General features: G+C 59.0%; 1 protein-coding gene across 5 annotated transcripts in view; it reads right to left on the bottom strand.

Annotated features, from left to right (window-relative positions):
* THADA (THADA armadillo repeat containing) overlaps nucleotides 1-21750 on the bottom strand; it is a 51729-nt gene extending 29979 nt beyond the window's left edge. For 3 of the 5 annotated variants that reach the window (XM_055121989.1, XM_055121986.1, XM_055121991.1), the window contains exons 1-20: nucleotides 19193-19388; nucleotides 18210-18426; nucleotides 17449-17543; nucleotides 16253-16383; nucleotides 15443-15591; nucleotides 15315-15347; nucleotides 15175-15223; nucleotides 13684-13871; nucleotides 12615-12709; nucleotides 9865-10085; nucleotides 8639-9327; nucleotides 8313-8464; nucleotides 7924-8079; nucleotides 7511-7609; nucleotides 6844-6967; nucleotides 4552-4703; nucleotides 3634-3829; nucleotides 2933-3068; nucleotides 2633-2769; nucleotides 598-756 (exon numbers count right to left, since the gene is read on the bottom strand). In XM_055121989.1, the coding sequence (XP_054977964.1) occupies nucleotides 598-756; nucleotides 2633-2769; nucleotides 2933-3068; nucleotides 3634-3829; nucleotides 4552-4703; nucleotides 6844-6967; nucleotides 7511-7609; nucleotides 7924-8079; nucleotides 8313-8464; nucleotides 8639-9327; nucleotides 9865-10085; nucleotides 12615-12709; nucleotides 13684-13871; nucleotides 15175-15223; nucleotides 15315-15347; nucleotides 15443-15591; nucleotides 16253-16383; nucleotides 17449-17543; nucleotides 18210-18285 (3037 nt within the window). In that variant the 5' untranslated portion in view covers nucleotides 18286-18426; nucleotides 19193-19388. Of the gene's footprint in view, nucleotides 1-597; nucleotides 757-2632; nucleotides 2770-2932; nucleotides 3069-3633; nucleotides 3830-4551; nucleotides 4704-6843; nucleotides 6968-7510; nucleotides 7610-7923; nucleotides 8080-8312; nucleotides 8465-8638; nucleotides 9328-9864; nucleotides 10086-12614; nucleotides 12710-13683; nucleotides 13872-15174; nucleotides 15224-15314; nucleotides 15348-15442; nucleotides 15592-16252; nucleotides 16384-17448; nucleotides 17544-18209; nucleotides 18427-19192; nucleotides 19389-20222; nucleotides 20448-21688 lie in introns of those variants that run through there. The other 2 variants (XM_055121987.1, XM_055121990.1) reach the window with 2 other exon arrangements.
* Nucleotides 21751-22425: the final 675 nt, after the last annotated feature.

Below are 22425 nucleotides of genomic sequence, written 5' to 3' on the forward strand. Positions count from 1 at the left end.
ATGATCCCATGTTTGTTTCAGGCAGTCCACTAGACCTTAGGCAAATGCACCAACTCACAAACACATGAAACGGGTCTAACAAGAAGGTCAGGGAGCTGGAGGAGCTGCCGTAGGCCTTTAATTTGTTATAAATTCCTATTTACATCTCTACTGGCCGAAAGTAGCAAGATAAGCATGCATTTACTTTGTAATTTTTAGAGCAGGCAATTTTATGACACAACATCCCCACCTAGTGGCCGATGTCATCAACTGCTTCTACCGACTGAGCAGCCCAGAAGAGGCAGGAGGAAGCTCACTCACTGCCCACTGAAGGCAGCTCAGGCACCGGGGATGGGGGCGGGGACTAGGACAAGGGGCGGGGACTAGGACCAAGGGGCAGGGATAAGGTACCAGGGGTGGAGACTAGGAATCAGGGGTGGGGACTAGACCTCTGGGGTAGAGGTTACGCCCCTGCCGGCTGGCCCTGGCATTCCACTCTGCTGAGCCTTACAGACTAGCTCCCCAACCACTGGGCTCTTTTCTAGAACGTGCTGTGCTGCACAGAAAGCGCGTCTGGTATCTGAGCAAGAGCCCAGCAGGCTGTTTCCCATAGGCTACCTCTGACTGCTGCAGGAACATCGGCGCCGGGCAGGCTGGCGCCCAAGGCGCCCAGATCCAGGGTGCTGGGGCCCTGCAGGACCCTGGCTTCACTGAAGTACGTGTTGGTGTCCCGTGGCTGAATCTCCTCCAGAATCACCTGCAAGCGGCCCGCAGACTCTGCAGAGACAAATGTGTGTGCACAGGTCTGGCCCTCGAGGCCCTGGGACACTGGATCTCACAGGTGGCGGGACCTGCATGAGGAGGACTGAAGGCCGCCCACAGGTCACAGGTGGCCTCGTCACTCCCTGGGGGCAGCCCAGAATCTGGGACAAGGGACATGCACATAGGGATCAAAAAGCTTAAGTTCTGTTTGAAGAGGTCGTTTCCCCACCTGCAATGTCAGTCCAGTCGCCAAGGCTTACAGCACTAAGTTAAAAGGATATTAAATAAAATCAGCAGCATGGGACCAGAGAGACCATAAGAGCTAAGGCACTGATCCGGGGTCAATCCGGGCACCACCTGGTCTCCTGAGCAGGGCCAGGAGTAGCCCTGAGCACCGCCTCCTCCCCCAATCTCTTGGCCCATTCCACTGTGACCTCCCCCGCTGGGGCAGGCCCTGGCCCCAGGATGCGCTGGCTGGCCTGTGGGCACTCCGTGTGCAGGAGGCTGGAGGGCCGAGTAAAGCTGTGCAGAAGCCGAACCACGGTTCTAGGGCTGCCAATTCTTCCAAGGAACTGGGAATGCGAGAGAGAAACTCCAGGGCAAGATGCAGGCCTGCAGCCTCATGCTGGGGACCGAACCCAGTCACACGCAGGAGGCGTCTGCACCCCGTGTTATCCTTCCAGGCCCCCTTTGTTCGAAAACTGGTAACAGAATTTTAGCATGCTCCATGGACCCACCCCAATAGCTGACAAACACTACAGACCCAGAAATGCAGGAACTTCCTCATCCCAACAGTAGCCCCACGGCCGGGCGGCCCTCAGTCCCACACACAGCTCTAAAGACTAGAGTAGCCAAGTCTGGGTTCTGAACCCCAATCGTCTACACCCGAGCAGCAGCGAGTGTCCCAGTGCCGTCCGTACGCGCGAGGGAGCGTGCTTCCCTGCTCCCGTGGGCAGCCCGGGCCTCGAGGACTGACACTGTCAGCGCACATGTTCGCACAGTGTGATCTAAACACGCAGGGTCCTCGGTCACCGCGGTGTCCAGGCAGGGAGGCCTGTGCCCTCCTTTCAGGCACGTCCATGTGGCCCATCCCAGCAGGAGTGTGTGCGGGAGGAAACCATGAGCCGTGAGAGCACAGGGTGCCCACAGCAGCCTCCTGCCCCTGGGCGCTGGGAATCCCTGAGCGTGAGTGGGTGGTGCCCAGACCCCAGCCAGCAGCTTCCTGGACCAACACCCTGCCCTGCCCCACGAAGACACGCGTAAACAGGCTTTCCTCGCTCACATCTGACTATCTACCTTGGTCTTTTCCTTTTCTTCTTTCTTTTCTTTCTTTTAATTTTTGTGGTTTTTGGGCCACACCCAGTGATGCTCAGGGCTGACTCCTGGCTCTGAGCTCAGGAACCACTCCTGGCAGTGCTCAGGGGACCTTGTGGGGTACTGGGAATCGAACCCGGGTCAGCCATGTGCAAGGCCAGCAAGCACCCTGCCTGCTGTACTGTCACTCCGGCCCTGTAATTGGTCATTTTTTACATCAGAAACATTGTCCCAGGGATGAGAGGGAGGGAGAAGGTGCCGGCCTTGCTGGCGGTCCTGGTTCGACCCCTGGCACCAGACTGTCCCCGAGCGAGCCCTGGAGGCCCCTGAGCACTGCCACATTATCCCAGAACCAGTGGGTACAGCAGCATCAAGCCTTTGAGCCTGGCATTGACACCAGCCAGCCCAGCTGGCCCGGAACTGCTGGGAGGGCCCTGGTTCTCCTGAGCACTGCCTCCACCCCAGAAACAAAACACTTCTCAAAAGGCAGCAGGAGGAATGATGTTCCCCAATTTACATCTCCCGGGACGGGGTGGTGGGGAGAAGAGTCGAGGGAGCAGCTCCCAGGGTTGCTGACCTGGGTCCGTGTCCATGGGGATGAGGCCTTCCGGGGAGGAGCTCTGCACGATGGGGGCCACCACAGCGGACAGCCTGTAGGAAGCGGCCAGAAGCCTGCCCACCATACACCTCCACTCGTTCACCAGCTGCAGCTCACTGCAAGGAGCAGGGGGAGGTGAGGAGTCAAATTAGAATGAAAACCAAAGTCCTGCTGTGGATGGCAACGCAGAAAGGAGCTCCGAGTAGACGCTCATCTCCCGTGCCATCTGACCCTGAGGTCGGTGGTCTTCAGGGCAGGGTCACAGCGGACAGTACTCACTGCAGAGGCAGTGTCCTCAGGACCCCGGAGATGCAGTGCACACGCCCATACAGCGGCCTCGAGGCTGCCGCCTGCAGCAGAGACTGCTCAGCCAGTGCCAGGTCCTCCTCCAGGAGCCCCAGCAAGCACCTGAGCACTGGGAAACACAAACGGCACAGGGGTCCAGCGAGGCGCCCCCATCCCTGGGCGCAGCGCTCCCACCCCCCAACACACCCGGATCCCCAGGCGCAGTGCTCCCACACCCCCCCATCCCCAGGCGCAGTGCTCCCACACCCCCCCATCCCCAGGCGCAGTGCTCCCACACCCCCCCATCCCCAGGCGCAGTGCTCCCACACCCCCCCATCCCCAGGCACAGTGCTCCCACACACCCCCATCCCCAGGCGAAGCGCTCCCACACCGCCCCCAGGCACAGTGCTCCCACACTCCCCGATCCCCCGATCCGCAGGCAGCTGCCGTCCCACACACCCTGATCCGGGTGGCAGCCCCCCAGGCACTCCCATCGACAACTCTTCCCCAGAGGTCTGGGCTACTCTGGAGCTGGGGGTGGTCCCAGAGCTCAGGGAGCCACTCAGCCAACCAGCCCAGGTGCCCAGGCCCCGGGGACGGAGCCTTCTGTGCCTCGCTCTCAGCATGGGAGAGCCCAGGGGATGGCCCAGTGGGGCCACAGGGAAGGGGCTCTGGCCGCTCTGGGAGATACACACCCTGCAGGGAGCTCCTTTCGGCCCGGGCAGTGGCTGTGCCGGGCAGGGCCCCCTCGCAGGCAGCCAGAGAGGGTGGCAGCAGGTCTCGGCCGATGAGGAAGCGGAGCAGGTAGGACGCAGTGACGCAGTCGTAGGGTTTGGTGCTAGTGCTGAGCCCCAAGGCCGCCTGGAACAGGGCGGGCAGCTGCTCGGAGCCCTGGGGGAGCAGACGCAGAGCTGGGTGGGCCCATTCACACCAGAGTCCCCGTGCGGTGGCGCCAAGCTCCCACGAGCCACACAGGGCTCCGCCAGCTTCCAGGCGTGGCCCCGATTCTGGCATCCCTGCTCTCCCGCGACAGCGGTCACAGCCCGCAGTAGGGCTCCACACAGGAGCACAAGGACCCGGGCCCTGGCTCCCGCCTGCACACACTGCCCTCAGGAGGACAGAGCAAGAGCAGCCCCACAGGCTGGGCCAGGGTGGAAATACACGCATGTACGTGTGCATGCGTATGTGCATGTGTGCACGTACGTTCACATGGACACATTTATTTGGGGTCATACCTGGGCGTTCAAGGACTACTCCCTGCTCAGAGGTCCCCCCGCCCCCCCCCGAGCGACGCCTGCTGTGGACTCTGACAAGGGTCCTTCTGGGACTGCCCACGGCTCCCTACACGATGATGTCGGCAGGACCCCTGCTGTGCAGGGGCCTTCTACACACTGACACTCTGTTCTGGGCTGTGTCCGTGCTGCAGACTCCAACATCGGAACCTTGGCTGCGTCTAAGCTTTTTCCTGCTGAAACCCGACGCGCTGGGTGAGGCCATGAGCGAAACACAGCCCTTGAGTGGGCACTACCACGGCCCCCAGCTGTGTCCCCACAGCGGTGAGGCTGGAGCGGGGAGGGCCACTGCTGAAACAGTCTCCGAGGAGACGCAGATACCTGGAACCGCAGGACTGCTTTGGGTAGCTTCATCAGAAGGTCAAAGGCTAACATTTTCACTTCCTCAAACGTGCTGGTGAGACATTCCAGCAGGGTCTGGAAACGGTCCCCGTCAACATCGTCACTCAGCTGATACAGAGTCTGAGCTGTCTCTGAAAGACCAATGGGATTTCAGAGTGAACAGAAAGGAAAGGAAAGGAGAATCAACATTCCAATGCTCCTCGCTCAAATTTACAGAACCAAATACAAAAACTCAGACTTCATACTTCACCTAAATAGCATAAGACAAGTAACTGTTTCATGAGTTCATTTCCAGAAGTGAGAGAATAAGATCCCCATAGAAAAATAAGCCTTCGGTTTACGTTTGTTTAAAACTCCTCCTATTCTTCCCAAGGTTACGTATCACACAAGATTCCTAAATTGTTTACAAAAAGAAACACAACCTTAAGTGGCATCTCTAAGGCCCTGGGTGCCAGTTTCGTGCTCCGTAGCCTCCTAAGCACTGAAGGTGACTCCACAACAAAAAAGTTCATTTTTTCCAAGAAAACATCTTTACCTGGGCTCAGTCAAGCTGCCGGCTGGTTCTTTAGCAAACTGAGAACGCAAAGCGAGTTAACACAGGGCTGAATAAATAAACAGCTGAGAAGCATCATGTTTTCTTTTTAAAAACTCCTCAGAGGGGCTGGAGCGATAGCACAGCGGGTAGGGCATTTGCCTTGCACGCGGCCGACCCGGGTTCGATTCCCAGCATCCCATATGGTCCCCTGAGCACCGCCAGGAGTAATTCCTGAGTGCATGAGCCAGGAGTAACCCCTGTGCATCGCCAGGTGTGACCCAAAAAGCAAAAACAAACAAAAACAAAACAAAACAAAACAAAAAACACTCCTCAGAGACCAGAACATCCTAAGGGAGCCACAAGTGAAGACTTCATAAAAGGGGCCACGGCACAAGACTAGGGCCAAGCAGGCGGGGTGAAAGGCTGTGACCCCCCAGGAGGGCTGGAGCGGGGACCAAGCTGGCCGATGGTACACTGCATGCCCGGCTGAACACTGTCTGTGCAGGCGCAGGGCAAGAGCTGTGCCCAGGAGCACCTCAGGGCTGTCCAGCACTGCTGGGTGCTGCTGCCTCCCCCAAAACTCCACGAAACATCCTGGCTAGAGCCCTGCTCTGGCTTGGCTGCAGCCGTGTGCGCTGGGGTGTGGGCAGGCACCGCAGTTTCAGATGTCCAAAGCACTGGAGCCACGTCCCCAGCCTCCTTGTCCACCCTTCAACCACAGGACCACGCCTGAACACGGGGTCGGCATGAGGCCCAAGGCCCCAGGTCCTGCATGCCTGGAGACCCTCCCCCAGAGAGGCCCTTCTCATGGGTGTCAGACTGAGATGGCCACCGGCGTGGGTTCACGGACTCTAAGCTCTGACACGGATCTCTCTGAGTTCACCTGCAGCCCGCCACCCAACACGGACAGCTGCTCGAACACCGCCAAGGCCTGGCCCACGGCGTGCAGCACGGGACAGTCCTGGGAGTCTGCGCCCTCGGTGTGGTGCAGGATAGACGTGGGAGTCCAGGCCACAGTGTGTGGCCCAGGACGGACGCCCTAAGAGAGCACTGCAAACCCTAGAGCTGCCAACACACACCCAAGTCCACCATGAGAAACGGCGAACAATACCAGACAGTGAACTGTCCCTGAAGGCCTCGTCCTGGAACATGCAAGCGGCCAGACAGACAGACACAAAGGGTCGAACTCTGGGTCGTGGGGAACAGTCTCTGAAAAGGCCACTGAACTGGGGCAGCTTGTTTCTCAGATACTGACATTGCTCCAACATACGAGTGCCTGGATCAGACCCACGTGCCGTGGCTAGAAAACCCAGGAGTGGGGCCAAGCAAGGACAGACACAGCAAATTCCCGCTGTCTCAATCTCTGAGGCACAGGGCTTTCGGTTTATTTCCCCAAAACAAATTTTCTCATGGTTTTCTTCTTGGTGTCCTCCAAGAAGAAGACACCAGACGGCCCCACCCAGGGAGGGCCCCACCTAGGGAAGGCTCCACCCACAGCCCCACCCAGGGAAGGCCCATGACCCCATCCAGGGCTGACAAGCTTCAAGGAGGTGGCCCTTCTGGACACAGGTGGACACAGGTAGACACAGCACTCTGCCCCCAGGAGGTGGGTCCATGCAAATTGCCCAGTGGGGCCCACCCAGTCTCCCAGGGGCCCCTTCCCTGGAAAAGTCCACTGTGGCCCAAGTCAGCGGTGCAGAGCAGGCCAGACGCCTCCCCGCACCCCTGAGCCTTACCCTGGGCGCAGGGAAACACCTCTGCCAAGGAGCCTAGGATGGTGAGGGCCGAGAACTTTGTGGCGTAGGAAGCACCGGGGCCCAGCGCCTGGAAGAGCGTGTCACAGACGGCCGCCAGGAAGTGCTGCAAGGAAACACACAGTGCCTGGCTGGGAGCAGGGCCACCAGGCAGGTGCCCGAGACAAAGGCTGCCAGAAAGCAGCTGGGCACTGGGTCAGCATGCCTGCCCGCCCGCCTGCCACTTCTCCCCACTCCCCTGCTCTCAGCTTTGCTGGGGGTGGACAGATGCGGGCAAAGCTAGGAGAAAGCCTTTAGCCTGGCAGCCCCTCCCTCACGCGAACGGGGGAGTTGCTGTGGCCACGAGGCACCCTGGCATCGAGAACAGGGAAGGCTCCCCTCTGCCACGTTGGCAGCTCCCCTTGCCACAGGCCGGGGCCCAAGTGGTCGAGAGGCCAGAGCCTCGGCTTGTTCCACAGGCGCCCACGGGCAAGGTCATCCTCTGGCGTCGGGGAGCAGCTGACACCACAGGCTGGGAGTCTGTGTCTTCCTCCCCACTCAGCCCCAGCAGGGCCCAGGGCTCTTGCGCCACCCCCCGCACACGCACACCCGAGGTGGGAAGCTCCCCACTCTGTGCCTGCCGCTGCGGCCCCTGGCCTGCCGCACCCACCTGGTACTGCCGCACGCAGGCAGGGGGGCCCGGGCTGGGGCTCGCCTCCTGCTCCAGTTTATACAGCGCCTGAGAGCTCTCCCGGATCCTGAGGAACAGCTTTTGAGAGAGAGACACATTAAACGTCAGCCTTTGAGCTGCGGTTTTGGTGTCACCCCTGGCGATGCTCAGGGACAATTCCAGGCTGAGGGTCACTCCTAACAGTGCTTGAGGACCGTGTGGTGCTGGGGACAGACTCTGGGGCTCCCACACGCAGAGCCTGCACCCCAGCCCCTCAGGCACCCCCGGGCTCTGCCTTCCTTAGACAAAAATGGCAGGCGAGGAGACGGCTGGTGCTCACGGTCTCCACACTGATAGGAAACCAAGTCCACGAGATCCGAACGCGTAAAGTGCTGCAGGGGCCCGGGCAGTACCTTCCTGAGGAGCGCACAGCCGAGCTGCCGCACGCCGGGGGCCGGGCTGTGGAGGTTGTAGCTGAGGAAGAAGAGCACCCAGCGGAGCTCCTCCGCAGATGCCAGCGCCGTGCTGCGCTGGCTCTCACACAGCAGGCCCAGGGAGTCCATGCGCACCTGTGGGGCAGCGGGGTCAGTCAGCACCCCCATGTTCCTGCCAGCGCCACTTCAGGCTGAGAACCAAAGCTGACTCCACCTCAGCACTCCTGCTCAGATGTGACCCAGGGAACCGGCACCTGCTGTCCCCCCTCACCTGTCTGCTGTCCCTCTCTCTCACCTACCCCCATCCCCGCTCTCTCACTTGCTCCCGTCCCCTCTCTCCCACCTGCCTGCTGTTCCCCGTCTCTCACCTGGCTGTGCTGGTGGACCAGGCCCTGCTGCATCCTGGTGCCGCTCACAAGGACCCGCCAGGTGTCAGAGGTTGAGTGCAGGTGCCCGTGGGCACGAGCCGCACGCAGACATGCCATCAGTGCTCCCAGTGCTCCCGAGCACTTCCCGGTCCCTGTACACAGAGACACGAGGTGACAAAGACAGGGCCTCAAGAGGGCAGCCAGTAACCAACCAGAACTCAGTGAAACTGAGTTAGGAGCAGCCAGGTCCTGAGGGGGGCCGACTCGGGCAGCTGGGACTCCATTCGCCCACTCCCCCGAATGCCTCCATGGTGCTGTTCTCTTACCCGTCTCGGCCTCAGCCTTGGCCTCGAGGCGCTCCACCATGTAGCTCAAACTCTCGGGAGTGCAATTCAGCAGCCGGGGCAGGTAATACTCGATCACGTGGCACTTCTGTGCCTGGCTTCCTTCGCAAAGGATGACGAGGAGCGGAGCAGCCCATGTCTCGTGCCAGCGCTCCAGCCACAAGCCGCCAGCCTGGGCCTGCAGGTGGCGCTTGTGGCTCGTGAACATGGTTTCCAAGAGGTCAGCGGCATGGGGCACCAGCGCCTGGTCCCCCATGACCTCTAAGACCTGGGATGGGAGATCGCGAGCTTCTGCCAGGACAGGCTCGGTGCCCACGCACTCCACCAGGACGGCCAGGCAGGCGTACTTCCCTCGCACGTGCCAGTCCAGCCTCAGGAGGCTTGCGGTCAGCTCTGAGAGGAAGCCACTGCCGGGCGTGGCGCCGGGCTCGGCCGTGAGCCGGTGTATGCGCAGCACGTTGCGGAAGATGACTTGGGTCTGGTGGCGCAGGGCATCCAGGGGGTGCTCCCAGTGCGTGGACACATAGTCCAGAAGCTGCCCTACAAGGTGCGAGCCCCCGTGCAGCTGGGGCCCCAGGCCCGGGGAGCCGCACTCCAGGGCCTGGATGGCGGCGTTAGTCCAAGAAGCCAGAATTCGGGCCAGGAACATTTCCAGGGCTGCCTCCTTGATCCTGGGGAGAAAAGAACCCCACTGAGGGCAGTGAGCCAGGCCAGCTGCTACCAGGCTATGGCAGCAGCTCAGGCTGTCGCGTGTCTGGGCTCTGTCTACAGCTGTCCACTGTCACGGTTCCAGGCTGTCTCAGTGTTTATGGCTGTCACACTGCTCCAGGAGGGCCCACTACCGTATGGGGGCCGTCACACTGTCACGCTGTTTCAGACTGTCCTGCTGCATGGGGCTGTCAGGGTGTTTTCGCCTTTTCAGTCCATGGTCTCTTCTGGGCAGCTACTGTCAGACACGGTCGGTGGGGTGCCTGCTGCGTCTGCTCTGGGGGGACAGGAGCTACGCCTGGCAACATGGCCTGTCATACAGAGCCAGGCCGTCCTGCAGGTCGGAAGTGGCACCGCTCCCTCAGGCCTTCATGGGCTCCTGATGGCTGCAGCTACCTGAACCGTCTGCTGGGAGCCGAGATGTCCCTACACTGCTGACCTTCTCCCTGCGACCCTGTCCATCCCCTAGGCTCTGGGGAACAGCCGGCAGCAGGACTCACTGTGCATCCAGGGTGAAGAGCACGTGCGCCGTGTCCAGCAGCAGGGCCTCCGCCCCGGGGCCCATGCTCCCGTCCCTCCAGTCCAGCATGCTGAGTGTCCCCTGGCACAGGAACAGGAGGGCTGCCAGGGACATATCTGCACCACACAGTCTCCCACAGCAGTCCAGCAGCCACGCGGGCACCAAAGCCAAGTCCACAGAGCGGAGAAGCAAGGGACGGATCTAGAAAGCAGTGGACAGAGAAACGTCTCAAGCTTTTCAGGGAAAATACAAACCCCAACACGCCAGGGAAAGAACCGGCCAGTGTTCTCAGCAGAGAGACGGCTGCTATCAGGGGTGTGCGGGAAAAGCACACAGCGTCGTCCCCGATGCTCCCAGAGAGTTTCCACACACAGACTCCCTCTGGGAGGCCCCACAGCACCCTGAGAAGTGTCGAGTGGGCCCACAGACAGGCACTGGCTGTGACCACACAGATGAGCCAGTGCACGGCCATTCCTGAGGGAAAAGCCAGGACCAGCTCTAGGTGGTATAAGGAACAGGACTGCTGCTCCCGAGGCTCGTGCTCCAGACGCCCTGTGTTGCTTTCCACGAGGTCAAACTCACACTTACACCTGGGTTTGTTGCCCGAGAAGAACACCCACCAGAAACTATGTTCGTAGATGACCTCACGCAGTGCCGGGGAACAAACGCAGGGCTCCCCCTGGCTTGCTGTGTGCTACCCCTCTGCATGATGATTCATCACTTGTACACCTGTCATGCCATTGGTCGTCGATAAGCTTGAGCGGGCGCCAATAATGTCTCCATTTGACCCTGTCGCATGCTAGTGTAGCCCAATGGTGTCTGCTCACTCCACGAACACAAAGTGCATCAAACCGTTTGTTCAGGGTCTTGACGAAGAAGTCCGACCATCTCATAGGTATGTGGCCAGGTGTTCTTTTGACAGCCCATGGAATCTAGTCGGTAACGGCTCTAGTCCAGCGGTCATCTCCAAATTCCATTACGTGTCCGGCCCATCTGATTTTCGACACCTTGGCAAACAAGGCAGCGTCCCTGATCTTTGACCGTTGACGGAGGTCTGAACTCCAGTTTCCTTCTCTCACTTCAGTGAAGCACGATACTCCAAGCATAGCTCTTTAGATTCCTCTTTGGATGATCCGAGTTGCGTTCTCGTCCTGTTTTCATAGGGTCCGGTCTCTGAGGCATATGTTAGTGCAAGAAGAATGGTGGAGTCAAAAAGATGTGCCCGAGGCAGAGGTTCTTCATCCTCTTAACAACTTCTTTGAACGCTCTTCTTGATTCCAAATGGGATCAGACCACCGTCTCCTTCGTGCAAAATTCTATTTCACAGAGCAGGGAGAAAGGGCTGCAAAATTTAAGAGAACTCCCAGAACGACCACCAACCGGGAACTCTTTGGCACTATTGCGGCAACATGGGAAGATGCCGTCATTGACAACATCGACAAGGAATACAATCAACTGGTTCAGCACCAACATGACTGTGTGAAGAACGCCGAGAGTGGGAAAGCCACAAAAAGACGCCTATCTTCGGAAACTCTCGAGCTCATTTACCAACATAGTTTGACACGAGCCTCAGGCAATCACAAGTTAACGTCCAAGCTTGCAAAGCTGTGCAGAGAAGCGATAAAGGAAGACCTCAAAGAGAGAAGAGCAGCAGTATTGGCTGATGCGGTAGAAGCTGGGAAAAGTATTCGCAACGCTCGCCTATAAAACCAAGATGACTGCCCTCCGACGTCCGGATGGATCTATCACATCTTCCAAAAGGGCAATGGAGAGGATTATTCACGATTTCTATCGGATCTCTTCGATAGCCACGTCCACATACCCACATACCAAATTCCGCAGGATGGATATGCCGTTCCCAACATTCTCCCTTCCGAAATCTGACATGCCATTTCGTCGGTAAAGAAGCATGATGATTCATATTACAAAAAATTCCACATTACGACACTGAGAAATCAAACTGATAATAATTTCTAAATTGTTGTACAAAAGTATTTTTAAGGAACTGGAGAGCTAGTATAGGGGTCAGATACTCGCCATGCACACGGCCACCTGGGACAGATCAGATTCCCAGCACCATAGGGTGCTCTGCACAGCAGCAGGAGCTGAAACACCCTGAGTTCAGTCAGGAGGAATTGCTGAGTGTGTGTAAGCCCTCAAATAAAAAACCCAAGTATTTTCACTCATATACACTCATACTGATAATCACACATAGTCATCTACTCATGCTCACACAACTGCACTCATATTCACTCATTCACACACTTCCACTGAGATTCACACGTACACATTCATACACTCATATTCACTGACTCACACTCATTCACAATCCACATGCACATTCATACCTTCATACGATCACTCTCATATTCTCACACTCATGCTACACAGATTCACTCATACGCACTCAGATTCATAATTATGTGCACACTCATACTTACACAATCACACATATTTACTCACACTCATTACTCTCATACACTCATACACTCACATTCAATTCACACATCCATTCTCACACATATACTCAATACACATTAATTCACACATTCATTCACTCAAACTCAATCACACGCTAACACCTGCACTCACGGACACACACACATTTTCACACACTCTCATATTTACTCATACACATTTATACTCTCATTCTTTTAGACTCACGCGTATCCTCCACTCACACATACAAACTCAAACACTCACCCTCAATGCTCAGGGAACTGTACATACCAAGTCAGGCAGCTTTTCAGGAGTCTGGAACATCGTTTTGATAAAGAGAATGACAGCGAGTCCACAGGTGCTCTGAATTGTCCGCAAAAGGTCATCTGTGGGCACAAAGGCAGCGCAATGTCCCCACACCCTGAGAGCTGCTGCACCTCTGCTGTCCCTTCAGAGATCTCTGTGCCCCAGTTTTTCCATTGCGTCCCTGAGATCTTGCTTCTGTGCTTCCTGACACAATCGAGAGAGTACATTAAAGAGGCTTTTCCTGAATTTCTTTTCTTTTTTTCAGGAGGGTCACACTGGTGGTGCTCAGGGGTCACTCCTGGCTATGCACTCAGGAATTACTCCTGGTGGTGCTTGGGGGACCATACAGGATGCTGGGGGTCAAACCGGGGTCAGCCGCGTGAAAGGTAAACACCCTTCCCGCTGTACTATAGCTCCAGCCCCGTTCCTGAATTTCTTGTATCTTCTCTGTGGTAAGGCTCAAGTAGTCAATTCATAAAAGGATATTAAACTCACGGCATTGCTTATTTACAAATCTATCAATGAACTGAAGTTATAAAAAAAAAATTGGACTCGGGGCTGGAGCGATAGCACAGCGGGTAGGGCGTTTGCCTTGCACGCGGCCGACCCGGGTTCAAATCCCAGCATCCCATATGGTCCCCTGAGCACGGCCAGGGGTAATTCCTGAGTGCAAAGCCAGGAGTAACGCCTGTGCATCGCCGGGTGTGACCCAAAAAGCAAAAAAAAAAAAAAAAAAAAAAAAAATTGGACTCCACTGAAAACTTATTACAAATTTTCAAACCCTTGCCTTCTTGGTCTGCCCTAGCTTAGGGGCTTGTTTTTGAAATAAAACATACAAGAAGTTAAACACACAGTTGGTGACAATTTGCTGAGCCCGATGCAGTGGCAGGCACACAGGGAAGACTGTCGGGAGGCCAGAGAATGGCCCTTCCACCAGGTCACTCCTGTTGTTCAGGAGACGCAATGGGTTACACTGGCCTTACCACACCTGCCGCACCCACGGCCAGCAAAGGCTGAGAGCCACACTAGAGTGCTGGGCCTGGTTATTACTCACCATCACCTAAAAATGTAGAGAACAGGCTCAGCAGCCCACACAGACTCTGCCATACGCAGGGGCGACACGTCTTCGGGTTCATCTCCCGGAGCCCTGGGACTTTCTGGACCAACAGCATTGAAACTCGAACGCCTGCTAACAGGTCATTCATCAGCCGCGTCTGGACAATGTGATTACCAGCACATCTTCTACAACCGAGAAAACACAGCGTCACAAAGCAAAGCCAATGAAGAGCCACTGTTTCAGCCCCACTTCCAAACACGGCCTCCAAAGGGTGCACATCGATTTTAGATTCTCAGAGACCGGCCTGCTTCTCCCACCTCCTCAAATGTCTGCATTTAGAAGGCCCTGACTGCCAACTCAGTACAGGCCCCTTTCTCATCAGTGACTGAATTCCCTTCTCCTTTCTGAAGAAAAACACCAAACTGAGGACACGGCATGTGAGTGGGACACACTCTCAGCCTTTACTCTTTACTCCCTCACAGGCCCTCAAGAGCACTGCAGCCTCCATAGTGGGTCACTTGCTCCCAGATCCTGTTAGGCCCCATACCACCTCCACCAGGCCTCACATACCTCTTGTCAGGTCATGTACCTCCTGTCAGGGTCTACACCATCTCCTGCCAGCCCTGCACCTCTTACCAGCTCCTGTACCTCCTATCTGCCTCTGCACCTCCTGTCAGGCCCTAAACCATCTCATCTAAATCCTGAACCTCCTGTCAGGCCCCACTCTACCTCCTGTCAGGGCCCATACCACCTTCTGTCAGCCCCACATCCTGTCAAGCCACATACCACCTTCTGTCAACCCCATATACCTCCTGTCAGGTCCCACAGCGTCTATCAGGGCCTACGTCTATTCCTGTCAGCCCTGCACCTCCTGTCAGCTCCAACACCTTCTGTCAGGCCCCACACCACTTTCTGTCAGGTCCCACACACCTTCTGTCAGCCCTGCAATTCTGTTAGTCCCTGCACCTCCTGTCAGCACGTCTTGTTAGGCCCCACATCTCGTCAGGCCCTGTACCTCCTCCTGCAGCTTCAAGCACTGACAATCAGAGCTCGCAACCATGCAACTTGGGCACTGACAGTCAGAGCTCACAACCACACACTTCCGAGCTGCCTGAGCTTTGCCTGAGGCAGAGGCACTGAGCACAGCCAGTATGGCCCAAAAACCAAAAAACCAAAAAAAAAAAAAAAAAAAAAGAAAAGAAGCCCAATTAAACATGCCTGTCCCTGACAGTGTCAGAGCTGTGAAGACAGTGCTGACACCTGGCGGCCCTGGGCGGGAGGGGAACATCTTCCTGGGCAGTGACTCAACTCATTCCCTGAAGTGCTGAGGATGAGCACAGACATCACATTGGAGCCTGCTTGCCCACAGAGCTCCCCGCTGGCCTTCGACACCACGTAGTGGCCTGAGGAGCCAGGGACAGGCGCAGCAGCAGGAGCGTGTCTGGCCACGGATCCCTCAGTGCAGCCTCGCCCCTGCAGCAAACTTGCCTGCTTTCTTCTGAGGTTTCAGTCAGACTCCTGAGCAGGAAGTGCAGCACTGGAACAAAAGGACAGGGAGGGGTTGGACAGGCGGCCAGCGCCGCCCAGGAAGCCCGTGGGGAACCCTGGCAGCAGGCGGCAGGCCTTACCCTCGTCAAGGAGGCCCTCAACACTTGTGCCACCTGTGGGGAAGCACATGGGGAGGCTCGTCAGGCCCCATCCTGGAGCAGAAGGGCATAGGGTGCGGGAGCAGCAACCTGAAGACAGAGCAGCTCACCCAGGTGGAAGCTGTCCAGGCAGGAGGAAAGGTTGTCCAGGACCCTCCGGTGGGTGTCCACAGCCAGCGTCCTCAGCTCCTCCTGCAGACGAGAGCGGAGACCCTGCTCCGCGGCCGGCATGAGAGCAGCAGGGAGGCTGTCCAGTGTGCTGCGAGAGAGCCCACAGTGAGGCCACAGGCTGCCCACGAAACCCCTGCCCTGCCCCACTCCGCCTGAGCCTCCTGCCCCGACTCCTCAGCAGATGGGGAACGGTCAAGTACAGTGGATATGGGACACAAGAGTCTTGGTAGATCATAGAATATCTGTGGCTATTAGAATGAACACGGATTTAGGGGCTGGAGCAATGATAGTACATTGGGGAAGGTGCTAGGCTCGCAGTCAACCTGGGTTCAATCCCTAGCACCCCTTATGGTCCCCCAAACCCCAGAGTGATCCCAAGCACAGAGCCGGGATTAAGCCCTGAGCACCGCTGTGTATGACCCGCAAACAAACAAAACCAATAAAAGTATGTTTTAAATCAAAACCACATGGGACAGACAGAAAAACATAGCAAGAGAGCGTTTAAAGGGGGCCAGGAGAGGCATCAACTATGCTAGACTGGCCCAGAGCCCCGGCCTTGCTTTTTAAGGCCTGGAGCTGGGGACCCTTCTGCCATTTATGAGTGAAGAAACAGGTAAACAAAACCAAGAAGAAACTGCTGAGTGGAATCACTGATCATACGTCTCAGTTCAGCTTTACCACACCACAGAATTCCTTCCACAGAGACTTCTGGATAGTCAGTATTAAGACCTACCTTCTTTTTTTCTTACCTAGCCAAAACTTTCTTCAAAGGATTCTTCAGACTCAAAGAAAAATAAATGCCTGCCAAAATGTCCAAAGAGCTTCTAATGGTGGAATCACATGCACCATTTTTATTTGCCTTCTCCAGGAAAGGAACAATCTATAATCCAAAACATACAAAACAATGATTTTCCTCTAATAGTAAGTGTGACATATGGGATGCTGGGAATCGAACCCAGGTCGGCCACGTGCAAGGCAAATGCCCTACCTGCTGTACCATCGCTCCAGCCCCTCAAGTACTTTTTAAGTCTCAATTACCAGTGAGTTCTGTACCCCAGTCCACTGTTGAGAATGCACCGTTTCCGTTTTCATTCACCTTTCTAACCCACGCCCCGGCTCTCAGTCTGCAGTCAGACCTGTCCTGATGGAGAATCACAGACCTGACCAGGGCCCGAGGGACAATTTAGACAGCATGATCAGAAACAACACACTTCACTGCTTTCCAGAAATATGCAGGCTTTTGGCTAGACAGATAGTACAGCAGGTAGGGTGCTTGCCTTGCACCCAGCTGACCAGGGTTAGACCCCTGGCACCAGGAGTAGTCCCTGAGCACAGAGTCAGGAGCAAGCCCTGAGCACCACTGGGTGTGGCCCCAAAGCAAAACACAAAAGTTCAAATTACACTAAAACGCTAGGAAAGACAAATCGACACCTTTAATGGCCTTAAACGTCTTTCCTGTGCCTGCTGACAAGCTCTGAGATCCAGATGAACAGAAACAGCCTTTTGGGTGGCAGAGCCCCTGGGCCCGCACATGGGCCGTGTGCACTGCAGCGCATACTTTGGGTACACCAGGATCCCAAACGGCAATGCAGGGACAAACAGCAGGTGCGGAACTACTGAACTATCCCCAAGGTAGTTCTTAGGGGCCAGAGAGATGGTACAGTGGGGAGGGCAATTGCCTTGCAAGAGGCCAACCCGGGTGCAATCCTGGACACCACGTACGGTCGCTTGAGCACCTCAGGAATGATCCCTGAACACAGCCAGGCGTGGTCCCCGAAACAAAACAACAAAGTTATAGCTCTTAGTGACAATTTTTAAAACTCTACGTCCACAACAAAAGCATTCACGCTGGACTGTGACTTCCAGGACACCCCCCACAGAGCCAAAGGGGCGCTCTCTCCAATGACCAGCTGGGCGCGCATGAGCTGCAGCCAGCCCCACTCACCTGCTTGACCCGCTGGATCTGGGAGACGCCGTCCGGGAGCCCCACGCAGTGCAGCAGCATGGACGCCAGGGAGGCTCCGTCCGTGTCTGCCAGCGCTGCAGGCACATGAAAGCAAGCCTCAGAGACACGACAGCTCGCCAGGCTGCCTTGACTACACACAAGTCACGCCTGAACGAAGCACAAGAACGCACAAACTGAGCCCAATTCAAACTACAGTCATCCTTTTAAGAAAACCGTTGGGGGCTGGAGTGATAGCACAGCGGGGAGGGCGTTTGCCTCGCACGCGGCCGACCCGGGTTCAAATCCCAGCATGCCATATGGTCCCCTGAGCACCGCCAGGTGTGATTCCTGAGTGCAGAGACAGGAGTGACCCCTGTGCATCGCTAGGTGTGACCCAAAAAGAAAAAAAAAAAACCGTATTACAGGCAAAACCAAGTGTAGGGCAAGAGAGATCCTGGGCAGGGCGGAGCAGACTCTGCAGACCAGAGGCCCGGGTTCAAACCCTGACACCACTTGGTTCCCCGACACTATCAGGAGTGAATCAACCAACAGAGCCGGAAGCAGCCCCCCCACGGCCGTAAACCAAGGGCTCTTCGGAGCAGGAGTCTGGGACCAAAGATGCAGAGCAGGGCGTGACCCCGGGTTCCACCCCCGGCACCACAGAGCGAGGTGGAGGAGGGGAGCAGCGGGTAAGAGGCTGACCGTTATGGGACGTGGGTCCCAGAGACGGAGCTCGAGCAGAGGCGCAGTCGATCACCCACCTCTGAGGGTCTCGAGGTCCCCCTGGCAGACAGCCAGGGCGGTGACCTGACTGTCTTTCTTCTTCTTCACCCCCATCTGAGCGGAGTGAGAGGCAGCAGCAGTGGAGCCACGACGGGTCTCGGAGATTCAGCAGACTTTCGGGCCGACCACTGGGCCACACCGCCGAGCTGCAGCCCTGAGAGAGGCCCTGCCAGCCTGGGCCGCAGGGTTTCTGCTCTGGAAAGTAAGTTGGGCCCGTTAACACGCACGGCCAGCCTGACCGCTAGGTGCTGAGACACCTACGCCCCGGGCCCGTCTGCAGTGCTTGAGGAAGGGGGTGTTCGCCCGGCCCGGGGGAGTGTGCTTCGCAACAACACCCTCGGCGGTGCAGGACACACCAGCCCCCTGCGGCCCCCCGGGAGGCAGACGCCAGGGCACAGAGCAGCTGGGGCGGGGAACGACACACAGCACGGCGCAAGGGCACGCCGGCTGATGGGCTGGGCTGGAACAAGCTTCGCGAAACGGAGCAGAAACTAAAAGAAAAGAAAACGGCCACGCGTGGGTGGAGGACAGGGAGACGGCGGCGGGCAGGAGACACGCGCGGCTTCGGAGGCTCGGAGTGGGTTAGGAACCGGCCCTGGGCACTCGCGCCCCCGGCCGGGCCGGACAGCAGGGGGCGCGCCTGGGGCAGGGGCTGGTCCTGATGGGCCGCGCGCGCCCGCGGCGGAGGCAAGTTCGCTCGCAGGAGTCTGAGAACCGCGCGCGCACGTGGCCGGCTGAGGAGAACCGCGCGCGCACGTGGCCGGCTGAGGAGAACCGCGCGCGCACGTGGCCGGCTGAGGGGAACCGCGCGCGCACGTGGCCCGCGGCCGGAACCCGGCGCCGCCTCCCCTGGGTCTCCTCTCAGGTCTCTCCCCGCCTCGCGGGTTCGGGCCCCACAGCTCCGGCCCCGGGGCAGGCCGGCGCCCCCACGACCCCCGTGACGGCCAGCAGCGGGACTGACCGTGTCCCACACTGGACGGGGCCGCGGCCCCCGCGACGGCGACGGCGGCGCGCCTCCCCGTCCACGCTGCGGGCCCCGCTCCTCAGACGGCTTGAGGACCGCGAGGGGTGAGGGCGGCGCGCGCTCCCGCCGGCCCGGGCTCCTGAAGCGCGTCGCGGTGGCGGGACGGAGCCCGGAAGCGGCTCGGGGCGGAGCGGCCCGCGGGGAACCCTCGCGAGAGCTCGCGAGAGCCGCTCCTCCAATCAGGAGCCGCGAGGGCTGTGACGTGGCGCCGCCGCCTCCCTGCCTTCTCCCGCGCGGCGGCCGGCTCAGCTGCGGGCTCCGAGCGCGCGGCCCGGCTGCGGGTCTCTCCCGCGGGGCCGCCGGGCCGGACAGCCCGCTCAGCCTCTCCCCTCAGGACGGGGCCAAGGGCCGGGGGCTGTCGAGAGCGGCGGGCGGGCGAGGCGGCGGCGAGGGTCAGTCCGATGGGAAACGGGCCTGACGGGGGCTCAGTGCTCAGTCTCGTCCCTGCGCGAGAAATCTCCCCCAAAGTAACGACCTCGAGCAGGTCGGTTGCCTTTGAGATGGAGCGGGTGCTCGGCTAAGTACGCGTGGCCGCTGGCGCCTGGAGACGGGCCGTCCCGTTGCCCGCGGATGCTCAGGTCCCGGCGGCCGTGACTCCCCTCAGCAGCCTGCGGCCTCCTGGCCGTCCGCCAGCCCTCCTCAGGCGGCAGCGCGGCCCGCGGCGTCGCCAGCGTCCTGGGGCTACTGAGGCCCGTCAGGTCTGCGGGAGCTGAGGCGTGAGTCCCGGCAGGCACAGCCCCCAGATCCACACAGGCGGCTTTAGGGCTGAGTGAGGAGCCGCGGAGCGCGCCGTGAGAGCTGCCCTGGCGCTCCGCTCCGCGCGTCCCACTGCGCCCCAGACAGTGCCCGCCCGCCCGGCCGGCTTCCTCAGGGCGGCCGCACGCTGCCTCGGGCCTTCCCGCCTGAGCACTGGCCTCCCCCCGCCCCTCTGGGACGGCGTGAGAGCCGAGCCCTCTGCACACGGCACCTTGGCGAGCATCCCAGGGGCGCGTAAACGTGTCCCTGGCCCCACTGGCGTTCCTGTGCCGCCGACTCTGAGCCGCCTGTGTAGACGCCAAGTTGGAGAGTCAACACACACACAGTCCAGTTGCTGCTCAGGAGCCCCAAGAGACCCGGAACAATTCTGCGCTTCCGGAATGTCCTGACGTCAGCGGGTGGCAGCCGCCTGCTCCTCTGTCCCTGTGGGGAGTGCCTGCCGGGGGGGGGTCAGGCTGGGGGCACTGGGCCCTGGGGCCACAGCTCCGGAGGTCCCCTGCGGTGTGGCTGCTGGGGACCAGCACCCACATTTCCAGTCAGGGCCGACCCCTGTTGGTTCCACTCTGGGAGGAAGGTCCAGGAGAGATTTCACCCAGGGGCAGGGGGAGGGTCACGAGAGCCCGGGAAGTAGCCAGAGCATCACAGACACCAAGCTAGCCCAGCGGGGCCCCGGCGGGAGTGCACCCCTGTTGTTCCTGCACAGATGGTGCCAGGGGAAAGGGGCTCCCCCTGGGGTTCTCTGCAGCTCACTGGCCTGTTTCCCACTGAACTTCTTGCTCCTCGTGGGCGCCAGCCTCTCTGGGTTGCAGACCCCAGAGCCTGGGCACTGTGTGGGGGTCCGTGGTGTGCTGCACTCTGAGTTATTGGGGCCTCCCCACAGTTGCTGGGTGCTGCCTGACGGGGTGGGGTGGGAGGGGCACCCCTAAGGGCGAGTGAGCTATGGGAAGGGGTCCCTTGGGTGTTGGGCACTGCCAGCTGTGGGGGGTGCCCCTGAGGTGCTGGGCGCTGGGTGAGCTGAGTGTGGGCAGTCCTGCTGTCTTGGTGCTGTCTGGGGCAGGGCAGTGGTACTCCCAAGCACTGGGAGTCCCCTCCACCCTGTTGCCCTGGAACCCCTCCTGTCCCATTCTCTCCCCCGCCCCCCGAACATTAATTTTGGAATCCCAATGTTTTCAGAGCAAAAGGACTTTGCTTATCTGGCAACGTATACGCACTGAACTCATTTGGACTAAGTACTCATTTGGGTTAATCTGTACATGTGCAGATTCTTTCTCTGCCACTAACTGAGTTCAGAAAAGCCAAGCGGAGCTTGAGGAGCCCAGAGTAGCCTCCAAGCACTGGTCCCCGAGCCTCAGCCGGGGGGAGGGGGATGGGAGGACAGCTGCAGTGTGGGACGTGGAGCCTGTGGGAAAGGCTGCGTGCCCTTGGCCTCCAGCACAGCCCGTGCTCTGCAGACCTGCCCAGCAGAACCGCCTGTCTCTGTTACGCGGAGGCTCCACTCAGGCTCACTGCCCGGGTGCGCTTCCACCTGGGGCCGCTGTACCCAGGACCATTCCACTCGGGACCCCTCCACCCGGGGATGCACCCCCCAGGGCCATTCCACCCAGGGCCCCTGCCATCCAGGCTCCACCCCCGGGGCCCCCTCCACCCAGGACCCGCCACCCTGGGCTGCTGCATCACCTGGGCTCCTTCCGCCTGCCCTGCCTGTGCTCCAGCCTCCCGGTGTTACCGTCCTGCTCAGGTGAGATCTTTCCACCTTGCTGCTGCCCGAGTCGCTCTAACTTCTCTGGACCAGCTCTGCCCTGAGCCAGCAACGGTGGAGGCTCGAGTCCCACACGCAGGCTTGTCTCCCGCCCTCTGCACCCTCTCTGGCCTCTGGGAGGGTCTTTGTCCCCACACTGTGCCCCGAGTGCGGTGTGGTTTCTGGCCCTCTCCTGGCCCCATGCCTGCAGGACACCCCTGGAGCGAACATCCGCAGCACTGCGGGGAACGTCCTCTCCCACTAGGTGGCACTAGTGGCCAGGCCATAAACGTGGAAAGCAGCGGCTCTTGGAGCACTGGCCCCAGAGTGGGTGCAGAGGGCCGGAGCACAGGCCTGCATGTGGGACTCCAGGCCCAGCGGCACGCCAGGAGCCTCCAGAGGTGCAGAAGCTTCTTGGGTTAATGCTTCCACTTGCTTGGCCACTGGTGTTTCATTCTTGGAGACGCCTTTCGCTTCAATGTCTTGGAGGAAAACTCTCTTTTGTGGAAGGCCTTCCCCTGTGCAGGGCCACAGAGCTCAGCGGGAGCATTCTGTTCTCCCCAGAGCAGACGCCCGGGCCCAGGCAGGGTCCACCGGTCCTGCCGCCATCGCCTTCCCGTCTTTGACCCCTGCACTGAGGCACCATCCCTCCTGCCACACAGGCAGTGGTTTTGCC

Source organism: Sorex araneus, chromosome X (assembly GCF_027595985.1).
Source record: "Sorex araneus isolate mSorAra2 chromosome X, mSorAra2.pri, whole genome shotgun sequence".
NCBI classification, from domain to species: domain Eukaryota; kingdom Metazoa; phylum Chordata; class Mammalia; order Eulipotyphla; family Soricidae; genus Sorex; species Sorex araneus.